Here is a 21,481-nt window from a genome sequence, read left to right as displayed (position 1 = left end):
GGTTCACTTTCTTCTACTCTTCTGCCATGTAAGGACACAGCATTTGTCCCCTTTTTCCCTTCCACCTTCCACTATGTGAAGACACAGCAAGAAGGCCCTCACCAGACACCAGATGCTGACATCTTGATTTTGAACTTTGCAGCCTCCATAATTGTAGGAAATAAATTTCTGTTCTTTATAAATGACCTAGTCTCAGATACTCTGTTATGGCAGCACAAAATGAACTAAGACATTGTTATTTATTTATTTTTACTTCTATATTGTATTCTGTTGTATAAAAATGCCATAATTTATTTATACTTTCTTCTGTTGATGAACATTTGTCTTTTTGCTAGTTTTTGCCATTGCAAGCAATATTGCTTTGGACATTCTTGTACTTGTCTTCTGGAGCACATGTGCAAGAGTTTCTTTTTAAGATAGTGGCTCTCAGACCTTTTTAATGTATTCGAATCATCTAGACAGCTTTTTTTTTTTTTTTTTTTAATTAGGACAGGATCTCACTCTGTTGCTCAGGCTGAAGTGCAGTAGTATAATCATAGCTCACTGACTCAAACTCCTGGACTTAAGTGATTCTCCTGCCTCAGCCTCCCAAGTAGTGGAGACTACAGAAATGTAGCATCACACCCAGCTAATTTTTTTAAAATTTTTATTTTTGTAGCACTAGGGTCTCACTATGTTGCCCAGGCTGGTGTCAAACTCCTGGACTCAAGTGATCCCTCTGCCTGGCCTCCCAAAGTGCTGGGATTACAGGCATGAGCCACCACACTTGGCCTGCTTCTTAAAACACAGATTGGTAAGCCCACTTCTCTAGTTTCTAATTCAGTAGGTCTGGGGTAGGGTCTGATAATTCCATCTTTAGCAAGTTCCCAGGTGGTTCTAATGCTACTAGTCAGGTGACACTTTGAGAATCTGTTTTCTAGGATATGTGTTCAAAAGTGGAATTGCTAGGTTGTAGCTGAAGTCAGCTTCAACTTTACTAGACAATGCCAAACTCTTTTCTAAAGTGATTATATCAATACACACTCCCAACAGCAGTATATACAATTTCCTTTTGTGCCATGTCTTCAATAATATTTTGTATTTTAAAAATTATTTTTCTCAATATGGTGGATCTAAAATTATATTCTCATTGTGTTTTAATTTATAATTTCTTCTTTTTAAAGAGGCAGGGTTTTTTTTTTCAATTTTTTTTTTTTTAATTAAGAGACTTTATTTTTAGAGCAATTTTAGGCTCACAAGAAAATTGGGTGGGAAGTACAGAGTTAACCCCTTCACCACAGCACATTCACAGCCTCCCTCAGCATCAACATCTGCATTGTGTGATATTTGTTATAATCAATGAGCCAACATTGATACATCATTATCAACCATAGTCCATAGTTAACATTAGGGTTCACTCTTGGTGTTGTACATTCTATAGGTTTTGACAAATGTACAGTGACATGTATCTACCATTATAGTATCACACAGAATGGTTTCACTCCCCTAAACATCCTGTGTGCTCTGTCTGTTCATCCCTCCCTCCCCCTGGAACCTTGCCAACCACTGATCTTTTTACTACCTTCACAGTTTTGCCCTTTAAAGAATGTCATTGTGTACATCAAGGTTCTCCAGAGAAACAGAAGCAATAGGATGTAGACAGAGAGAGAAAGAGAGAGCGAGAGATTTATTTTAAGAAATTGGCTCACATGATTGTGGAGGCTGGCAAGCCCACAATCTGCAGGGTAGGATGGCAAGCTGGAGACTCGGGAAAGAGTTACAGTTTAAGTCTGAAGGAAATCTGCTGGCAGAATTCCCTTTTCCACAGGGGAGACCAGTCTTTTGTCTATTAAGGCTTTCAATTGATTGGCTAAGGTCCACCCTTATCATGGAGGATGATCTGCTTTACTCAAAGTCAACTGGCTTACACTATACCTAAAAAATACCTTCAGAGGCCAGGCGCGGTAGTTCACGTCTGTAGTCCCAGCACTTTGCGAGGCCGAGGCGGGCAGATCACTTGAGGTCAGGAGATCAAGACCAGCCTGGCCAACAGGGTGAAACCCCGTTTCTACTAAAAATACAAAAATTATCTAGCTGTGCTGGTGGGCACCTGTAATCCCAGCTAGTTGGGAGGCTGAGGCAGGAGAATCACTTGAACTCGGGAGGCAGAGGTTGCAGTGAGCAGAGATCACGCCACTGCACTCCAGCCTGGGTGACAGAGGGAGACTCTGTCTCAAAAACAAAAAAACAAAACAAAACAAAAATCTTCAGATAAACATCTAGAATAATGTTTGACCAAATATATAGAAACTGTGGCCTAGCCCAGTTGACACATAGAATTAGCCATCGTAGTCATATAGTTGAAATCATACAGTATGGAGCCATTTCAGATTGGCTTTCTTCCATGAAAAACATGCCTGTAAGTTTTCTCCATGTCTTTTTATAGCTTGATTGCTTACTTCTTTTTACTCCTGCATAATATTCTATTGTATGGATGTATCACAGTTTACTTATTTATCCACATTGAGCTTCTTTTCATAGGTTCATTGGCCATTGGTATTTTCTTTTCAGTGAAATGCCCTTTCATTACTTTTGTCTATTTTTCTTTTTTTTTTTCTTTTTGGAAATTATTTTATTTCTTCCATAATGATTTAGAGGGACTATCTTCAAACTAGTACAAATATTTCATAAATAATATCTAGCTGTTTTCTAACCAATTGAGTAATTTGTTGCACAATAAGCCATGTCACATCTAAGCAAGAAATACATTAAGTTTGACTAGTAAAGACATTACATGAATTAGGATACAATTAAAATTTGCTTTAAATATTTATTTGAGGGAGAGGACACCACACTTCTGCTCAATGAAGAGAAACATTTTTACAGTCCAGAAGTCTTTTATTATATATATATTTTTTAACACCAATTATGCCATGACTTCACAGGGAATAGGTTCCCCCGGCAGCTTAGCCTCCTTCCCATTGGTTCTCACAAAGGGTGCTTCTCTGAGTGGAGCAGGCTGGTGCTTCAGTTGAACCCAGGTACCTTTCTCTCTGGCTTCTTTTTCTGATCATTTTCCTTCACATGTTTCAGGAAGCTATCTCCGCTATTAGAGTGCTTATGTGCTCAATACACACATTAATTCTCTTGGCAAGAATCTTGCCCTTCTTTGTTTACAACAATGCCAATAGCATTACAGATTCTTCCAGTTTTGCCGTGGTAACACTTGTAGGCATTCCTTTTTGAACAGTACCCATTCCCTTGATGTCTACAATATCACCTTTCTTATAGATTCGCATATACATGGCCAAAGGAACAACTCCATGTTTTCTAAAAGGCCTAGAGAACAAACATTGGGTACCTTTCCTCTTTTCCTTTGTGTTCGTCATTTTGGCGAACTATGGAAGATGGCTGCTCTAGCCGAAAGGATACTTTTCTCTATTTTTCTATTGTTTTGTATTTATTTATTTATTTATTTATTTTTGAGACGGAATCTTGCTCTGTCGCCCAGGCTGGAGTGCAGTGGCGTGATCTCGGCTCACTGCAAGCCCCGCCTCCCAGTTCACGCCATTCTCCTGCCTCAGTCTCCCGTGTAGCTGGGAGTACTGGCGCCCGCCACCTCGCCCTGCTAAATTTTTTTGCATTTTTAGTAGAGACAGGGTTTCACCGTGTTAGCCAGGATGGTCTCCATCTCCTGACCTCATGATCCGCCCGCCTTGGCCTCCCAAAGTGCTGGGATTACAGGTGTAAGTCACCGTGCCTGGCCTGTCTTTATTTTTTTTTTTGAAGCAGTTCTTATCTTATGGATACCAGCCCTTTGTCAGTTATATGTGTTAAAACTGTCTTTCCCTAATGACTTGACTTTTCATTTTCTTTATGATGTATTTTGATGAAAAGAAGTTTTAAATTGTGCCAGTCCTTTCCTTTATGGTATGTCCTTTTTAAAAATCTTTAATAAATAGTTGTCCTCCTTTACTTTCCTTACTTTAGAACATATGTCAACTTGCATTAAAATTTTAGACCATTGCATTTTCTGAAGAATTAGTGAGGATATCTTTTTGAATAATATTCCTGTATATAAAAGTATTTTTAATTAAAATAGTTAATAAATCAGATTTTTAAATCCAAAAAGAAATATACACCTATGTTCCTGCTTGCTACCAAGAAGGAACAAAACAGATATAGACTAGAATAATCCTTTATGCGGTGTTTAGGGACACACACATACATGACCCAGTAAAATGAATCTAATTCCATTGCCATTTCCTTTAGTATTGCTATGCTTTACTGCTGGGTATAAATTTCTTTCATGAGCAGGTATGTGTAGCTATTAAACATCTAAACATTTTTTCAATTAATATGTTTCTTTTTATTTTGAAAGGTGGGAAAATTGACTTCTTATTCATACACGTAGAGCAGGATTGTCTTATGGATTAACCATCATTTTATATTATTTTTCTATAACTTATTTTCTATAATTTCCTATGAATATTTTATATTTCATGTTAGTTCATAGTTTATATGATTTTATAGGATTTCTATGCTTTGTCCGATACCTGTGTTAACATATATCCCTCACTAACAAAGGCTAAAGGAACTCTGAAGAACTGACATAATCACTTGCATATATGTGATGACATCTTGGAGGCTATGTAAACATTCACATCCCAGCCACCCCTTCTGAAAGTGAAAGGCTTCAAATCCTAAACAGGATTTGCAAAGAAAGGGAGACCCTGTTTGTGCCATTATTTCAACTTAGGGGTAGGGGAACTATAACGAAAAACACCTTAGAATTTTGTTAGCTTAGATGCTATGGAACTTCTGCTATTAGCAGAAATCAAATTCATTCTTCCGGATTCAACATAGGCTCAATTATATTTTCAGAGTTGTTGGCCAGAGTTCCTAAACAGATATTCTTGTTATTTGGCTACCTGTCTGAATCTTGTACCTCTCACTTTGCGTTGTTCTCTGACACTTGCTTTCTTGAACTATTTATTCTTTGTGTGTGAAGGAAATTATTGACTTAAAGGGAAATCTATTATATAATATCACATAATATCAAGTTAAATAATTAACATATAAAATGTATTTGTTTGAGAAGTTTGTAAATGTAAAATATGTGGTCATGTGTGTTTGGAAATACTTGGAATATTAATGTAGACATTAGAGTTAGAAGAAGTATACTGTATTAAATAAATTTAGGAGAACATAAAACAGTCAATAAGATACATAAACTTATAAGTGAACTAATGAGAAGATTTGGGAGTGTTTGCATCCTTGCAATTATAGCAGTGAAACAGGCCAAGAACAATGTGGAGTGCAACCAAGTGGATCACAGGCTTTGGATAAGGCAAAACCATCCAGCTACTACTTTTTGATGCCTTTGGTTTAAGACCCCAACTCCCCTCTTCTTGTGACAGTTTAGTGAACAAAAACCACAAGCAAATTGATAAGTAGTCATAATAAATAATATTTATAAGTAATAAATAATATTAAATAATTAGCTCCATGAGCCCTTCCTGGGGGAAGAATTATGGTAACATTTGAAGAACATTTTAATAGAATACAGAATGCAAAATAATGCAGAAGGACTTAAGTGATGTCAGGAATAGACTAATAAGCTAAAAAATGTTGTAAGGATGACAGTTGTCCTTTCTCCTGCTAGCGTAGTGTTGTAAATAAGTATTGCCTCCCCTGCCCTTTCTTAGGTTCTGGCAGCATGAATGAAAGGAAATCCTTGAGGAACAAAGTAGGGGAGTCAGCTAGTTATTTTATCACTAGGAAATACAAGGAAACTTCCACTTAAAATTGTTCTCTAAACTCAACTAGCATTTTTCAATCATCATTGCTTATAGGTTTCAAAAAGTTACAGAAGCTGTTGAAGATCCTTTGAAATAGTGGTTGCTTCCTTAAGCAACAAGATTCAACAAGTAATGTCAGTGGCAGCTGTACACTGAAAAGACCTGGTCTTTGGAGTTTGTCAGAACTAGGTGGTAGTACAACCTGTAGGCCCAGCTACTCGAGAGGCTGAGGTGGGAGGATCACTTGAGCCCAGCAGTTCAAGATCAGCCTGGGCAGGATAGACCCCTGTCTCTAAAAAAGTATATATTATATATATGTGTGTGTGTGTGTGTGTGTGTGTATACACACACACACTAAATAAAAATATTAAAAAGAAGAAAAGCTGGGTTCAGATCGGGCTCTGTCATTTGCTGGTGGCATTACCTTGAGTAAGTTATTTAACTTCTCAGAGCTTCAGTTTCTCTGTGTAAAGTAACCTATTGTACAAGATTGAGATTGCCATCACTGTTAAATGTTTGATGGAGATTCAGTACACAAGCTGGAGCTGAGAGTGAAAGTTCATTGCTCATGATATACACTATCCTTTCAACTACCTCCAAGATATACTTAATCAAGAATGCCATCAGCAGACAGCCTGCAAAATTAAATGCACTCCATTATCCCAGTTTCTGCTTGGAGAAAATTAACATGAGAAAGAGAATAAATTCTGTGATTTATTTATTTATTTATTTAGAGATGGAGTTCTAGTCTTGTTACCCAGGCTGGAGTGCAGTGGCGTGATCTCTACTCACTGCAACCTCCACCTCCTGGGTTCAAGTGATTCTCCTGCCTCAGCGTCCCGAGTAGCCGGGATTACAACCGCCTGCCACCAGGCCCAGCTATTTTTTTTTTTTTTTGTACTTTTAGTAGAGATGGGGTTTCGCCATGTTGGCCAGGCTTGCCTCGAACTCCTGACCTCAGGTGATCCACCCATCTCGGCCTCCCAAAGTGGTGGGATTACAGGCATGAGCCACCATGCCTGGCCATAAATTCTGTATTTAAAATCATATCTATTAACTGAGAATAAAAGAGCATTTTATCTCTATGGGAAACTAGCAGAATTTAAGATAGGTGAAAAATCTATACAATACTCCAAATAATCTTTGCAATTGATAGCTATAGTGAAAGCCTTTCTGTTCAACACTTAAACATTTTTATTTTTCATCTTAAGAGAGATGTAAATTACAAAGCACATGCTGGCTCTAACGAAAGGTAGCAGCCAGTCTTCAAAATATACAGCTTTTCCTTAGTTTATACTTCATAAAAGAAAACAACACAGGTGATTTTATAGTTCTTTATGAATAATGCTGTTAGGAAATAAGTGGATTTTGAGAAAATTAAGCATTTGAATATATTTTTCTTATTTGCAGCTCACCAGGACATGATTATAGCTTCTCAAGCTTATCTAAAATAAAAGATAATATATATATCAACATTTTTGATGAAATGATAACTGAAAAACATGAGGTAAAGTAGAATAATTATAATAGCCAATGCTGGAATAATTCTAAGGTCAAACTGAATGAAGTCTAGTAACACGTTTGTAAATATGCTTTTAGATGCAATGTCTATATCCAACATTTTCTTGAAAGGATTTGAGGCAACTTGCAATAAAATCAAACATATGACAAGTCAGTTAAAAAATAACAGAGATCATAAACCACATATAGGAGGAGGAGGAATAAATATACCAAGAACTTGGGAGAAGTAGGTTTCTGCAATAGAACATTACATTTAAATGTGAGCTTTCTGTAGCCAATACAGAAATATAATAGGTTACATATTTCTCATTATCTGATCAAAGAAAATACACTACTCCTACAAAAGAGATCAAATTATTCCTAAGGCTAAAATTCAGTTCTACTTAATCTAATTTCTAAAATTACTGACTATCTTCCTCATAGTTGTGTAAAAGTTCCTAGCACAATGCCCAGCACCCTAGCAAGCTCTAAAATAAACGTTAGTTTCCTCCCTATTGAACTTGCTACTAAAAATATAAAAATGCATACCCATAGTCTCTACTCTTTTAAGGTGTGTAGATTAAATGCTTTAATAGCAATGTTTTCCAAATTCTATGGCAATGCTACTGAAGGAGCAATTAATTCTACCTGGAGGGACTGGGGATCCATGTCAGAGAAGTTGAACAAGACCTTGGAGAGTAAGGTACAGGAATGAGCCTTCTGTAAAAACCACTGCAAATCATAATGACTATGTTTTCCAACCCAGTTTTCCAGGAGATACAACACATATTCTTCTTAAAGAAACTTTAAATCAACCATGGTAAACGCTAAGGGTAAAATATTTAGCAATAATTTGGCGATAGCTTTTCTCCAAGGAGTTAAACTGAGTAATGTTCTGATGATCAACACTGATAATGGGTAAAGCTTAGAAAACCCAAAAGAATGTCTAACCAATTTTCTCTCTCAAAAGTGAATTATCTCAAAGACTAATTTGGTCAGAATTGAGTAGCAGTTGATTAACAACTGAACCCTTGAAACTGCTTTGCATTGTTATTAGAGTGAGATTGTTGTTATTGGAATGAGATCCACATGCTTTAGGTGTCAGACTTGTTTGTGACAATATTGGCATGCTCTTTAAAAAAGGAAAGGGCCTTGCATTCTTGCCCTCCTCTCATGGACAGGGTTTTAGGGGAGCTATGGGCCAAAACATTCCATTGTCTTGTAAAAGACTAGAGCTAGGCTGAGCCCCGAGATAGCTACGCAGTTAAAAGAAGGTTTTAAGTTATCACTGAACATTATTTTGTCTAGAAATGTTTCATTTTTCCTCTGTGCCCCTCCTGTATATTTTCTTCCTGCTATCAACTGTTTTCTTACTTCCCACAGATCTCCCTTTCTTTAGTTATGTATTAGCAGAAAGCTGAAGAGTTGGAACTCTCACAGACACGTAGCCTATTTTTAATGCTCGGCATGAAAGAGATGGGCTGAACTGCCTTTGGAACTGGCAGAGCAAGCCCCATGCATACTCCAGATTTAAAACCTAGGTTAACTGAAAGTCTAACAGAAATCCCAGTAGCCACGGAAAGACCTTAAACTAACCCAAAACTCAGATATTGGTTTAAATACTTTTAAAAAATAGTTATTTTCAAGATTTTAAAATTTATTAGCATATAAATTTTCAGCATAGTCTCATAATTTTTGACTTGCCATTATCTACTCTCCTCTGACTTCTAACTTTATCCAACCTTGTCTTTCAAGTTTTAAAAAAATTATTTAATTTGGAAGATGTTTGACTATTCTTTAAAGAACCAACTACTGAAATTGTTTTTACTTTTCACTTTTTTGGTTTTCTAATTCATTTATTTCCACTTGTATATTAATTTTTTCTCCCTATTCCCCCAGGACTATAATGTTTGTATTTACTTTTGCCAAATGTATTGAATGCCTAGTTTGTTTGATCTCTTGCCTTCTCATAAATAATGGAAACATTTGGAGACTATAAATTTATCTCTGTAAACATCTTAGACTATGTATTTTATATTTAGTGACTTGTTTATTTTATATATGTAATATATATTATATACATATAATTAATATATATATATTACATTTTCTTGCTTGGCCTAACAGTCTTCTAATATTGTATCTTTGCATTTTCAAATGTTTGAAAGACTTTTGTATAAACTTTTGATTTTAAATTTCAGTTTTATTACCTTGTGGAAATCATACTGTACATTTGAGCCTTTAGTCCATGGTTCATTTAATCAAGCCACTGTCCCAACTCTATGACTGTTAATTAATATACAAAGGTGTTCATCCTGATGACAAGATAAGGAACCCTATTGGGCAAGCTATGTTGCTCACAAAGAAATTATCTTCCATGACAAAGATGAAGGGGTTACTTTGATTTACAAGGGGTTGAGAGACTAAGTATACAGATATCTGAGTTTTATTTATATGAGTTATTTAAAGAGATGGTCCAATCATAACAGCACCTCTTCCACCATTTAACCATCAGAGTGCCTGGCCCTGCTTCAACTTACACCAGGATATGCAAACTTACCACATACACATTATAGCTCTGGATATTAAGTCTTGTTTTTATCACTTGATATATACAGTTCCCACACTAATAGATTCCTTAAAGGTCGCTTCATATATAATTCATATTGTTGACCTTAAAATTCTTTCATTGCTTCTCAGAGAGGATGCATAAGGAACCAATTTTACATACTTTTTATTTTTATTTGACTTTGAAGTTCAGGGGCACACATGCAAGTTTGTTATACAGGTAAACTTGTGACACGAGGGTTTGTTGTACAGATTATTTCATCACCCAGGTATTAAGCCTAGTGTCCATTAGCTGTTTTTCCTGATCCTCTCCCACCTCCCACCCTCCACACTCCAATAGGACCCAGTATGTGTTATGTCTCTCTATGTGTCCATGTGTTCTCATCATTTAGCTCCCACTTATAAGTGAGAGCATGTGGTATTTGGTTTTCTGTTCCTGTGTTAGTTTGCTAAGGATAATGGCCTCCAGCTCCATCTATGTAGGGAACTAATTCTAAAGTGAACTTTGATAGAGCTATAATCTATAGCCTGAGGCAAGGTAGACCTAAGAAGCCTCCAGCATCCCTGGGACTTAGGATGGAAAGATTAATGCAGTTGAGAGCACATCCGTCAGAATTCCAAGAACTTGATTGCTACAAAGCTACCTAAGTCTGCCTATTACCTTTTAGACTAGAGCAGCACAGTCCATCTTGCTCAGCTCTATTGTTGCTGGTTAGCCTCTGGATCTAAAAGACCCTTCTCATATTCCCTGGTAAGTAGATGGGGTAACTTCTTAAGTACAAAAAGTTGGAAGGGCTCCTAATGTCCAAAGCAGTGGTTATGAACTAAAGGGAGGAATCAGGGTTTTGGCAGCTTTTTTCAAACTTCAGCTATTTTCTTTCATTTTCCCTGGATTCTCTGGCCTTTGGTTGATGAAATGAAAAATATAAGTGGCCAAAAGATCATAGGGTGCTGCCAATGGGAGGGGTGGTGGTGGGAGCGAATGCCAATCCCTTTTATGCCTAATTCCTGCTTCTCCCTACTACAAATACTTTCTCTAATTTTGAAAACAGTGTTATTGAGGAATGATTAGCATACAGTGATCTGCACATATTTAAAGTATATAATTTGACAAGTTTTGATATATGTATATACCAATGAAACCGTCATCGCAATTAAGATAATAAACATATCCATTACCCTCAAAAGTGTCCGCCTGCTCTGTTGGCATGTCTACCTCCTGCCAGCAACCAGTGATTTGTGTTCTGTCACTATCGTTTCTATTTTCTAGAATTTTATAGAAAATGGAATCCTATGGTATGTGTTTTGTTTTGTTTTGTTTGGTTTTGCTTCTTTTACTCAGAAAGATTATTTTCAGATTCATTCATGTTGTAGTTGTATCAAACCAGTTCATTTCTTTTTATTATATAGCAGTATTCCATTGATAAACATGCACTTCATTGCTTGTTTATATATTCACCTGTTGATGGACATTTAGTTTGTTTTCATTTTTTGACTATTATAAATAAAGCTGCTATGAACATTTGTGTAAAATCTTTTTATAGACAAATGCTTTCATTTCTCTTAGTAAATAAAAATAGCTGGATATTATGGTAAATGAATATTTAAGAAACTGCTAAACTGTTTCCCAAAGTGATTGTACCACTTTTTATGCCCGCCAGTAATGTAGGAGACTTCCAGTTCTTTCACTTTCTTACAAACTACTTCGTCAAACTTTTAAACTTTAGCCACCCTAATAGTTGTATGGTGGTTTCTCATTATAGCTTTAATTTGCATTTCCTAATGACTAATGGTGTTGGGCACCCTTCCATGTAAATATTTATTTGCCATTTATATATCTTCTTTGGTGAGGTGTCTGTTCAAGTCTTTAGTCTATTTTAAAAACTGGGTTATTTTCTTATTGAATTTTCGGGGTTCTTTGTATTCAAGTCCTTTGTCAGATACATGATTTGCAAATATTTTCTCCCAATATGTAGCTTATCTTTTTATATTCTTAACAGTGTCTTTTGAAGAGCAAGGTTTTTAATTTTGATGAAGTCAAATTTGTCAACTTGCTTTTGATGTCATGTTTTTTAGCTCTGTATTTTGCAACTCTGTTTCTGGGTTCATATGTGTTAGATATACATTACATATTACATATATATTTCTTTTTGATGAATTGATTCCTGTATCAGTATAAAATATCTCTCTTTATTCCTGATCAATTTCTTGTTTTTAAATATGTTTTGTCTGTTATAAATATAGTGACTCAGCTTTCTTTTAATTAGTGCCTGTATAATATATCTTTTTATTTTCTTTTAAGCTGTGTCTTTATATTTAAAAATGGGTTTACTCTAGACAGCATACAGTTGAGTCTTGCTTTTTTATCCACTCTGACAATCTCTTCCTTTGAACGTACGACCATTTACATTTTCTATAATTATTAACCTGGCTGTGTACCATCTTCCTATTTATCTTCTGCTTATCCCAACTATTCTTTATTCTTTTTTCCTGCCTTCTTTTGGATTGATGGCATAGTTTTATGTTTCATTTTATCTCCACTATTGGCTTATTAGCTATAATTGTTTGTTTTCTTAACTGTTGCTCTCAGGTTTATAATATTATCTTTAATTTACCACAGACTATCTGTACATAATATAGTGCCACTTCACGTACAGTGTAAGAGCAGGATACTATAATATAATGCCTCCAATTCTCCCTCCTTGCATTGTGCTAGTGTTGTCATACATTCTACTTTACACAAGTCATAAACTCCACAACAGATCATTTTCTCCCAGACTATTATTTTTTGCTTTAAATAGTCATCTTTCAAAGAAATTAAAAAGCAAGAAAAACACATCTTTTCTATTTACCTTTTCTTTTTTTAAAAGAAACAGAATGACTTTTTATATTTACCTGAGTTTGTAGAACTATTCATCACATGATATTAAGTAATAAAAAATTATTTATTTTCATAGGATCACTGTCTCAAGAGCTGTAGTGCTCACTCATATATAAGAAAGAATTGGCTTGGATCCATTGTCTTCCCTTTTTCTGCTCTTCTGCAACAATCTGAGGTAAGAGAAAATGTTCTTTGCTCATTATTCTAAGTTTTGATCTCTGGCTAATAGAAACACTAATAGAAACACTTTCTGTTGTCTTTGAATCAGACTCTGTGATTGGCAGGCTGGTAGGTCAGTTAAGATGATCCTATATTAGAATGTTATGGGCTTCTGAAGTGTTTGAAGATTTGAACTGTCTCTAGACAGTTCTTCAGAGTGTTCACTAACAAAGAATAGGACAGTATCTTTAGAGTGTTCATTAACAAAGAATAGGACAGTATCTTTAGAGTGCTCACTAACAAAGAATAGGAAAACTAGTCTTAGGTCTTCAAACAACATTTATATTTGCATAAAAGAGTTCTATAAGATCAGATTATGAAACATTCTGATTAGTGGTGTTGCTTTGTAATCATGGGTACCAGGAGTTTCAGCTTGTCAACACTGTTTATTGACCATGGTAAGACTTATGATTTGCACCTAGTCTCTGTGAGACCCTCAGAGGGCTCTGCTGTTGGGTTATTATGTAGCAGGAAAATGCCTACATGACTAGCAAAGTAGAAAAGCCCCAGCCTAGACTTCATTGTTACTTCTTCACTAAGTGATGGTAGGCAAGGCACTTGACATCTCTGACGCCGTGGCAGACACTGGAAATGTGAAAATTCAGAAATGAATTTTCTACCTCAATGAGTTCAGTCTATGGAATAAAATGAACATTTCAGTACAATGTGATAATATTGTAGTGCTTTAATAGAGGTATGAGATAGGTACGTGGGAACATATAGTATGGAGTACTTTACTCTTCCTGGGTTGCAGGTGGAAATGCCAGGGGAGTGGTTCAGAGTTTAGTAGATAAGAAGAGACTAAGGAGGAGAATGAAAGATCAAAGAAGACTTAATATAGGTGATAACTTCTGAATTAAGTCCTTAAAGATGAATTTGTCAAGCAAATAAGGGCTTAACAAATTGGTCAAGCAAATAAGGGCTTAATTTAGATTGCCTTTTACTACCCTGCTTTTCCATCATGGGTTTCTTCCTGCCTATATGTCCTGACACCCAATTTCCAAGGAGATAACAGTGCTCTCAGATTTATTTCAGAGACAATCATTTAAATATATATATAAATCCTGGCTCCTTTGCTTGTCAAGAATTGTGAGCCTTGTTTATTAATTGCATGAAGTCACCACTGTACAGTGTCATAATAGTACATAAATGGCTGCCATTGTATACCAATTAAAGTGTTAATGAACTTTCTGTTCCTACTACCTGGCTGTCATGTTGCCAACTAAACTATTGGTAAGGAAGTGGGAAAGAACAAATATCACATAGGAGGGTAGAGGTGCCTGCACAGTGTGCAGTCACATGAAGTCATGACGGCACGTGTTTCAAAGACTGGCAATAGGAATAGACATTGTTGGAGGTACAGCTGCAGGGCTTCCTATGTTTGTAAGTCCCTGTGGACATTGCTCAGTCTTAGGCCAGACTGCAGGATACAGTGGTAGGAAAGAGTGTGGGCCTCAAAGGTGGACACATCTGGGTTGTAATCCTGGCTCCACTACTCATTAGTTTTGTGATCTTGCACAAATACTTCAATTCTCTGACCCTCAGTTTCCTTATTTGTGAAATGGAGATAAGGTCAGTGTCTACTCCATTGAATGATGCGATCTATATCAAGTACTTGGGGTCTTGCACATTAGTAAGCACTCGGTAACTATTAGCTATCATGTTTCTTTTGAGACAGCATCTCACTGTGTTGCCCAGGCTGGAATGCAGTGGAACAATCATGGCTTATTGCAGCCTCAACCTCCAAAGCCCAAGTGATCCTCCCACCTCAACCTCCTAAGTAGCTGGGACCACAGGTGTGCACCACCACTCCCAGCTAGTATTTATTATTATTATTATTATTATTATTATTATTTACCTCTTACACACACGCACATGCACGCACGCCCGCGCGCACACACACACACAAATTCCTCCTACTGTGGACCTGAGGGTTGTCTTTCTTGCTGTTATACATTTTCTCTTTCTAGACCCAATACAAAATGTAACATGATCTTTTAGCTTCTTCTCTGAGCCTGCATTAGATTTTCTAAGAGCTTTATCACTGGTATCGTAACTTGCTTGTTTCATTCCTTTCTTACTCCTACCCTCTCTACATAGTACATATTAGGCAGAGACCCAAGGTGTCAAGGGTACCTATGAACACATCACCACAGAGAACCTGCTCATTCCTGGGCAAGTACAAATGAGTGGAAGCCCATTCACACAAGCAAGCCAGCTTTCTGTGATGGAGTGGACTCCGCTGGGCCTTAATATTTGACTGATGTTCATTTTCATCATGCATAATCCATAATCCATTATGCTGATATACTCTTTCAGATTAGTGGAACATTTCAAGTAACTATTCCACCAGTTTTGCTTGGGTATACTTGGAGTAATACTTATGTATTTCCTAAAGAAGATTCTAATGAGCAGAATTTAAAAGAATGTACATTCTTAAATATTTTTGCTACCATTGAACCTCAAATATCGTATGTCACCTGTAATCCAACACTAGATAAGGTAGGTTTTTTACATTGAATTTCTTTTATATATACCATCAAAGAAGTATAAACTATTTTAAAAACCAGTAATAATAATTTGAAAGATGGCAAAAATAAACATTGGTTCTTGATATTTTCCTGTGAGAACAGTATAGTACAATGTTGAAATACTTTAAATTTTATTCCAGTTTTTAGATCAAACAGAGGTCTTGCAGAGAGCACAGATTTTTAAAAAGAATTGTAAGGCAATGTTTCCCAACCGAAGAATCATAACTACTGTTTTTAATGATGAAGGGATACAGTTCTTAGTCACAAGATATATCAAGGCATTAAATCCACCTCAGCAACTTCTGGATATATTTCTTCACAATTCTAATGCAACATTTGTAAGTTATAATTATTTTTAACAGCTTCATTGTGATTAAAGGGCATCTGTGAAGAATCACTTTTACCTTTTGTGTATTTGGGTTCAATCTAGTGAATTGTCTGTCCTCAGAATATTTGTCCTGTTTGTGAGTCATAAAGCTCCCTTAGCTGGACTCTTTAAGCTAAAATCAAAAGTTCTAATTTAGATTGCCTTTTGCTACACTGCTTTTCCATCATGGGTTTCTTCCTGCCTGTGTGTCCTGACACCCAATATCCAAGGAGGTAATAGTGCTCTCAGGTCTATTTCAAAGACTATCTTTATCTTTTAAAAAATATGTACAAATCTGAGCTCCTTTGCTTGTCAAGGATTGTGAACCTTGTTTATTACTTGCATGAAGTAACTAGTGTAGAGGGTCATAATAGCACATAAATGACAGCTATTGAATATCAGTTAAAATGTTCATGAACTTTCTATGTTAACACATTGTTTATTTGCACCCCTTTCTCCTTTCCTAGATTAGTCTGAGTCTTTGTCTCCGGCACTATAGGGGAAAAATACATAGTATAACTTCTATTGTTTGAGAAAGCACACTGTGCTACCCTAATATCTCCCTGCTGTGGCAGCTTATAATAAAGTTATATTCACAAAAATAATTGTGATAGATTTGAACCAAAAAACAAATAAAACATTTGCTATTCTTCAATATCTTAAAATGTTTTAACAGTTGTACTTTAAAGTATGTGTTTAATGTGGAAACATATTATTTTAATATTTAACATTTAATAATTAATAAATTACTAAATAATTACTAAATAAATATAAATACAATATTATGGTTACATGCACCCTGTGCAGTCAGTCCAACTTGGGCTCAGTTTCCCAGGGACTTCACATATTGTATTAGCCACGGAACCCAGGGCAAGTTATTTTATTACTCCAAGCTTATTTCCTCTTCTGTAATACTAGAATAATAATAGTGTCTCGGCCGGGCGCGGTGGCTCAAGCCTGTAATCCCAGCACTTTGGGAGGCCGAGACGGGTGGATCACGAGGTCAGGAGATCGAGACCATCCTGGCTAACACGGTGAAACCCCGTCTCTACTAAAAAATACAAAAAACTAGCCGGGCGCGGTGGCAGGCGCCTGTAGTCCCAGCTACTCGGGAGGCTGAGGCAGGAGAATGGCATGAACCCGGGAGGCGGAGCTTGCAGTGAGCTGAGATCCGGCCACTGCACTCCAGCCTGGGCGACAGAGCGAGACTCCGTCTCAAAAAAAAAAAATAATAATAATAGTGTCTCCTTTTATAGGCTTAGATTATATGCTAAATGAGACAGTGCATGTAAAGCATTGTGCTAAGCGATGGACGTACAGTACACACTCAATAAATGTGAATATTATTCTAGGACCTCGTTGCTCGATTTGTATCTTTGATTCCTTTTATGCCTAATACACCGGATGAAAATGATGGTTCTGATATATGGATGACATCAGAGGTAAATTACATGTTATAATTAAAATGTATAGTATTTCTTTTAAGGAAACCTTTTAAAAATATTATGTATTTATATATTACTTTGCCTTGTGAAATTTAAAAGTATTTGATAATTTTATACATCATCTTCAGCTCCATAACAATCTATGGAAATAATTCATGAATACCAAAAATCTTTTCAACATTCTAAGTGGTAGCTCATGAATATTTTGACTCAATGGGAATTCCAGGAGTATAATATTATGCCATTCTCCAAAGAGCAATATGACTTGTCACTATGGAGTTGGCCAGACCCTGAAGTCTTGTGCAAGTGCTGTCACTTCCCAAAAGCTTTCCCCCATTACCCCCATGTGAATGAAGAGCTCGTATAGCAGTGCTCTTCCTTAGCACTTAAAGTCCTCTTTAGTCTGATTGCCAAATAAAATACAGGCCCCATGAGATATTCAGGACAAACTTTAAGTAAGAAATTATTTGTTGTTTATCTGAAATTCAAATCTTAACTGGGTATCCTCTAAGTTCTTTTCTAAGTCTGGCAACCCAAAGTAGAGTATTTAGAGTATTTCTTCCATTTCAGCTTAAATCATATTTGTGTCATAAACCATGAGTGTATGACTGATTCGGTTTCACAAGAAAAGAATTATTTTCTCTCACCTAACACACAGTCTTTGGAGTAAAACAAACAAACAACCTTGGTTCAATTTCCTAGTTCAAAGGCTTCATAGCTATGTGACCTAAGAGAAGTTAACCTCTGGACCTGAATTTCCTTATCCATGTCATACAGGAGTTTTCAAAAGACTAAATGTAGTAACATGCAAAGCATCTGGACCTCAGGAAAACTTAGTTCCCTACTGTCATCCTCTCCCTCCTCCTCTGATAAAATCCAGAACCTTCTTGGCCTGACAATGAAGACTGTTGTTATTCTGCCCTTAGCTCACCTGTTCACACAGTTCTTTCAGAAGGGCCTCCTTAATAATCCTCCCTAACTCCCATCCTTCACCATCAGGTTCAGCCAGTGCACACTGATAGGGCCATATCAGTTGTTCAAACATTGCAGTGCTTCCATACTGATTAGTAAATAGTCATTGCCATGAGCTCTCTAGCTCCCCAACCCTTACCCCCACCTCCCTGGCCCCCACAGCTCCTTCTCAGGGACTGTATTGAACTAGAGAGTACGTGTCACATCATTTTTTTTTTTTTTTTTTTTGAGATGGAGTCTCGCTCTGTCGCCAGGCTGGAGTGCAGTGGCACGATCTCGGCTCACTGCAACCTCCGACTCCCTGGTTCAAGCAATTCTCCTGCCTCGGCCTCCTGAGGCCAGCTGAGTAGGTGGGATTACAGGCACGCACCCAGGCCCAGCTAATTTTTTTTTTTTTTTTTTTTTTTGTATTTTAGTAGAGATGGGATTTCACCATATTGGCCAGAATGGTCTCAATCTCCTGACCTCATGATCTGCCCACCTCAGCCTCCCAAAGTGCTGGGATTACAAGCATGAGCCACTGCACCTGGCCACATGTCCCACTTAAATGGTGTAGCCACTAGTCAGCAACAGATTGTTGCCATCTGAACATTTGGACCCAAGTCTTTGCTAGAGTTTTGTTTGTTTGTTTGTTTTGTTTTGTTTTGTTTTTTTCCCCAACAGAATCCAGAAATCCAGAGTTTTCTATGAAAATGTTCTCTCTTTTTTTGACATTCTGGGTGCCAAACAAAACACACCAGTAGACTAGAACTAGGTCATAGACCACCAGTTGGCTACTTCTGCTATCCTTTTTCTCCCCTGCTATATTGCTGTGCTTTACTGGGCACTGTCTATTTGATCTGTTACATACTGCTTAGCTGTTCAGCTCTTTGAGTTGAAGAAGTTTCAGTCACTTTTCCTGACTAACATCCAACTCAGATTTCTTCCTTTCTTTGAGTTGAGAGTACTATATTGGTACAGGACAGGATGTAGTTCCACAGCCCAAAGGATCACTTCCTGCAAACACTATATGATTCCCTATCAGATAAGGTTCCTCAAAATACCAGTCCATATGTCCCTGCTTGCCCAGGGCACTTTAATATTTGTCCTAAACAAAAACATCCCATTTTGGGTATAAATTGTCTGGTCACTCTATACAATATCTACATTAAGCGTTCTATAATAAAGGTGGCCCCAGTGCTCCAAGTCAATGTTCTCTTCTTCTAATGCCCTAGCAAAGCTGGAGCTGTCTGCTCTGCTGTCAACTTAGCAACTTGGTAAAAATAAATGTGTTTGGGACTGGAGTGAGTAGAGGTGCTCCGCATCAGTTAGATGCTTGCATTACTCAACTTTTCCGCTCTTTTCTTTTTTTGTTCCTATTGCTTTTGTTTTGTCTTAGTGCTGCATCAGTTTGGCTGTTGGAAATAAGGAGGAGCATGCCATCCTTCTCTGTAATTTCTTTCTGTATTTTGGAAAGAAGGCACTGGTCCTCTTGGGAACCTCCGTGTTAGAAGTAAGTGCTGGAGTTCATATTGCAATAATGTAAGCAAAAGGAAATCAGATTTCAGCTGCAAGTTTAGAAGACTTCAAACCCAGGTTTCCATCTCTTCACAAACTAATTTGGAATTTCATGGGCAAGCAATGGTTAAGAGGATAATGTTTCCTTTTGCTTTTCTCCTTTGTAAAATAGTACTAAAAATAGTGCTAATCATACTGGGAATATTAAATTACTTAGTACATATTAAGGGACCGAGAGTAGCACCTGGACTCAATAAAGGTGCTGGTGGTGGTGGTGGTGGTGGTGGTAATGTAGTAATAGTTATAATGCAGTTGTGGTGGCTGTTATCCATCCTTACCACCATGATCATCATATGGTTTTTGTTTTTTGAGATGGAGTTTCACTCTTGCTGCCCAGGCTGGAGGGCAATGGCATGATCTCGTCTCACTGCAACCTCTGCCTCCCGGGTTCATGTGATTTTTCTGCCTTAGCCTCCCAAGTAGCTGGGATTACAGGTGCCCGCCACCACACCTGGCTAATTTTTTGTATTTTAGTAGAGACAGGGTTTCATCATATTGGCCAGGCTGGTCTTGACTCCTGACCTCAGGTGATCCACCTGCCTTGGTCTCCCAAAGTGCTGGGATTACAGGCATGAGCCACCGTGCCCGGCCCATCATATGTTTCTAATAAGTGTATTTTAAGATCTGTAAAAAACACTTCTCCTCATGCTCCATTGCTGAGGTTTTAATCTTATAAGAAGTGAGCCATGAATTAATGTTTCCCTATCTGAACTGTTTATAGCTTAATTTATATGCTGCTTCTACATTTGTACCACCAGACAGATATTATTTCTGAACTGTTTCTACCCCTACCATGAGTATCTTGCTAAGTGTCAGTATTTACAGTCTTGCCTTATGGTTTTTGTCATGATGATTTATTTCCCTATATTCTCTTGGCATCATTTATTATTTCATTGCCAAGCTTGTTAACTATTAATAGAAGTTCATTCCCTCTATATGATCCCCTGCTGTAGTTGTAAGTGCCACTAGATGGCAGTAAACAGTCAACAATATTTTGGCAACTATTTGCGTTAGTACCTGTGGACCAATACTGCAGGAGGTAGCCCTGCACAGTTTCACCTCAGCCATGTGGTTAAGGTAAAGCCTCCTCTTTACTATAAAGACGATGAGCACAGAGACCAAGAGCAAGGTCTGTAGAGTCAAAGAGAGCAGGCTGCACAGTGTAGTTTTAAGAATATGGGTTTGGGGGACAGTCAGACACAGGTTTAAAACGCAGCAATTGCTGAGCATGGTGCTCATGCCTATAATCCCAGCACTTTGGAGGCTGAGGATGGAGGATTGCTTGAGCTCAGGAGTTCAAGGCCAGTCTGGACAACACAGGGAGACCCCACCTAAATAAATAAATAAATAAATAAATAAATAAATAAGCAAGCCAGGCATAGTGACACATACCTGTAGTCCCACATACTTAGGAGACTGAGGAGGGAGGATCACTTGAGCCTGGGAGGTCGAGGCTGCAGTAAGCTATAATGGCACCACTGCACTCCAACCGGGCTACAGAGTGAGACCCTGTCACAAACATAGACAAAAAACCCAGCAGTGCCACTAACTATATGATCTCAGCCTTGTTGACTTCTCTGAGCCTCAGTTACCTCCTCATGAAACAGGAGTAGTGCCACTCACAGGCTCTTTTGACAAGCCTCTTAACCTCTGATTCTTTA

At 37.3% G+C, this 21,481-nt stretch overlaps 1 protein-coding gene and 1 long non-coding RNA gene across 4 annotated transcripts in view; one reads left to right on the top strand and one right to left on the bottom strand.

Annotated features, from left to right (window-relative positions):
• LOC105478478 (protein CC2D2B) overlaps nucleotides 1–21,481 on the top strand; it is a 264,293-nt gene that overhangs the window by 225,451 nt on the left and 17,361 nt on the right. The window contains 6 exon segments of the mRNA XM_071069392.1: nucleotides 7,191–7,287; nucleotides 12,806–12,904; nucleotides 15,268–15,450; nucleotides 15,620–15,817; nucleotides 17,199–17,288; nucleotides 19,642–19,755. Coding sequence (XP_070925493.1) covers nucleotides 7,191–7,287; nucleotides 12,806–12,904; nucleotides 15,268–15,450; nucleotides 15,620–15,817; nucleotides 17,199–17,288; nucleotides 19,642–19,755 — 781 coding nt within the window.
• LOC105478471 (uncharacterized) overlaps nucleotides 12,823–21,481 on the bottom strand; it is a 79,734-nt gene continuing 71,075 nt past the window's right edge. For all 3 annotated transcript variants that reach the window (XR_011607721.1, XR_011607723.1, XR_011607722.1), the window contains one exon: nucleotides 12,823–12,899. This is a non-coding gene — a long non-coding RNA (uncharacterized lncRNA). The remainder of the gene's footprint in view (nucleotides 12,900–21,481) is intronic.

Source organism: Macaca nemestrina, chromosome 9 (genome assembly GCF_043159975.1).
Source record: "Macaca nemestrina isolate mMacNem1 chromosome 9, mMacNem.hap1, whole genome shotgun sequence".
In the NCBI taxonomy this organism is placed as follows: Eukaryota; Metazoa; Chordata; class Mammalia; order Primates; family Cercopithecidae; genus Macaca; species Macaca nemestrina.
Note: the sequence above shows the minus strand (reverse complement) of the source record. Positions and strands in the feature narration are given on the sequence as shown.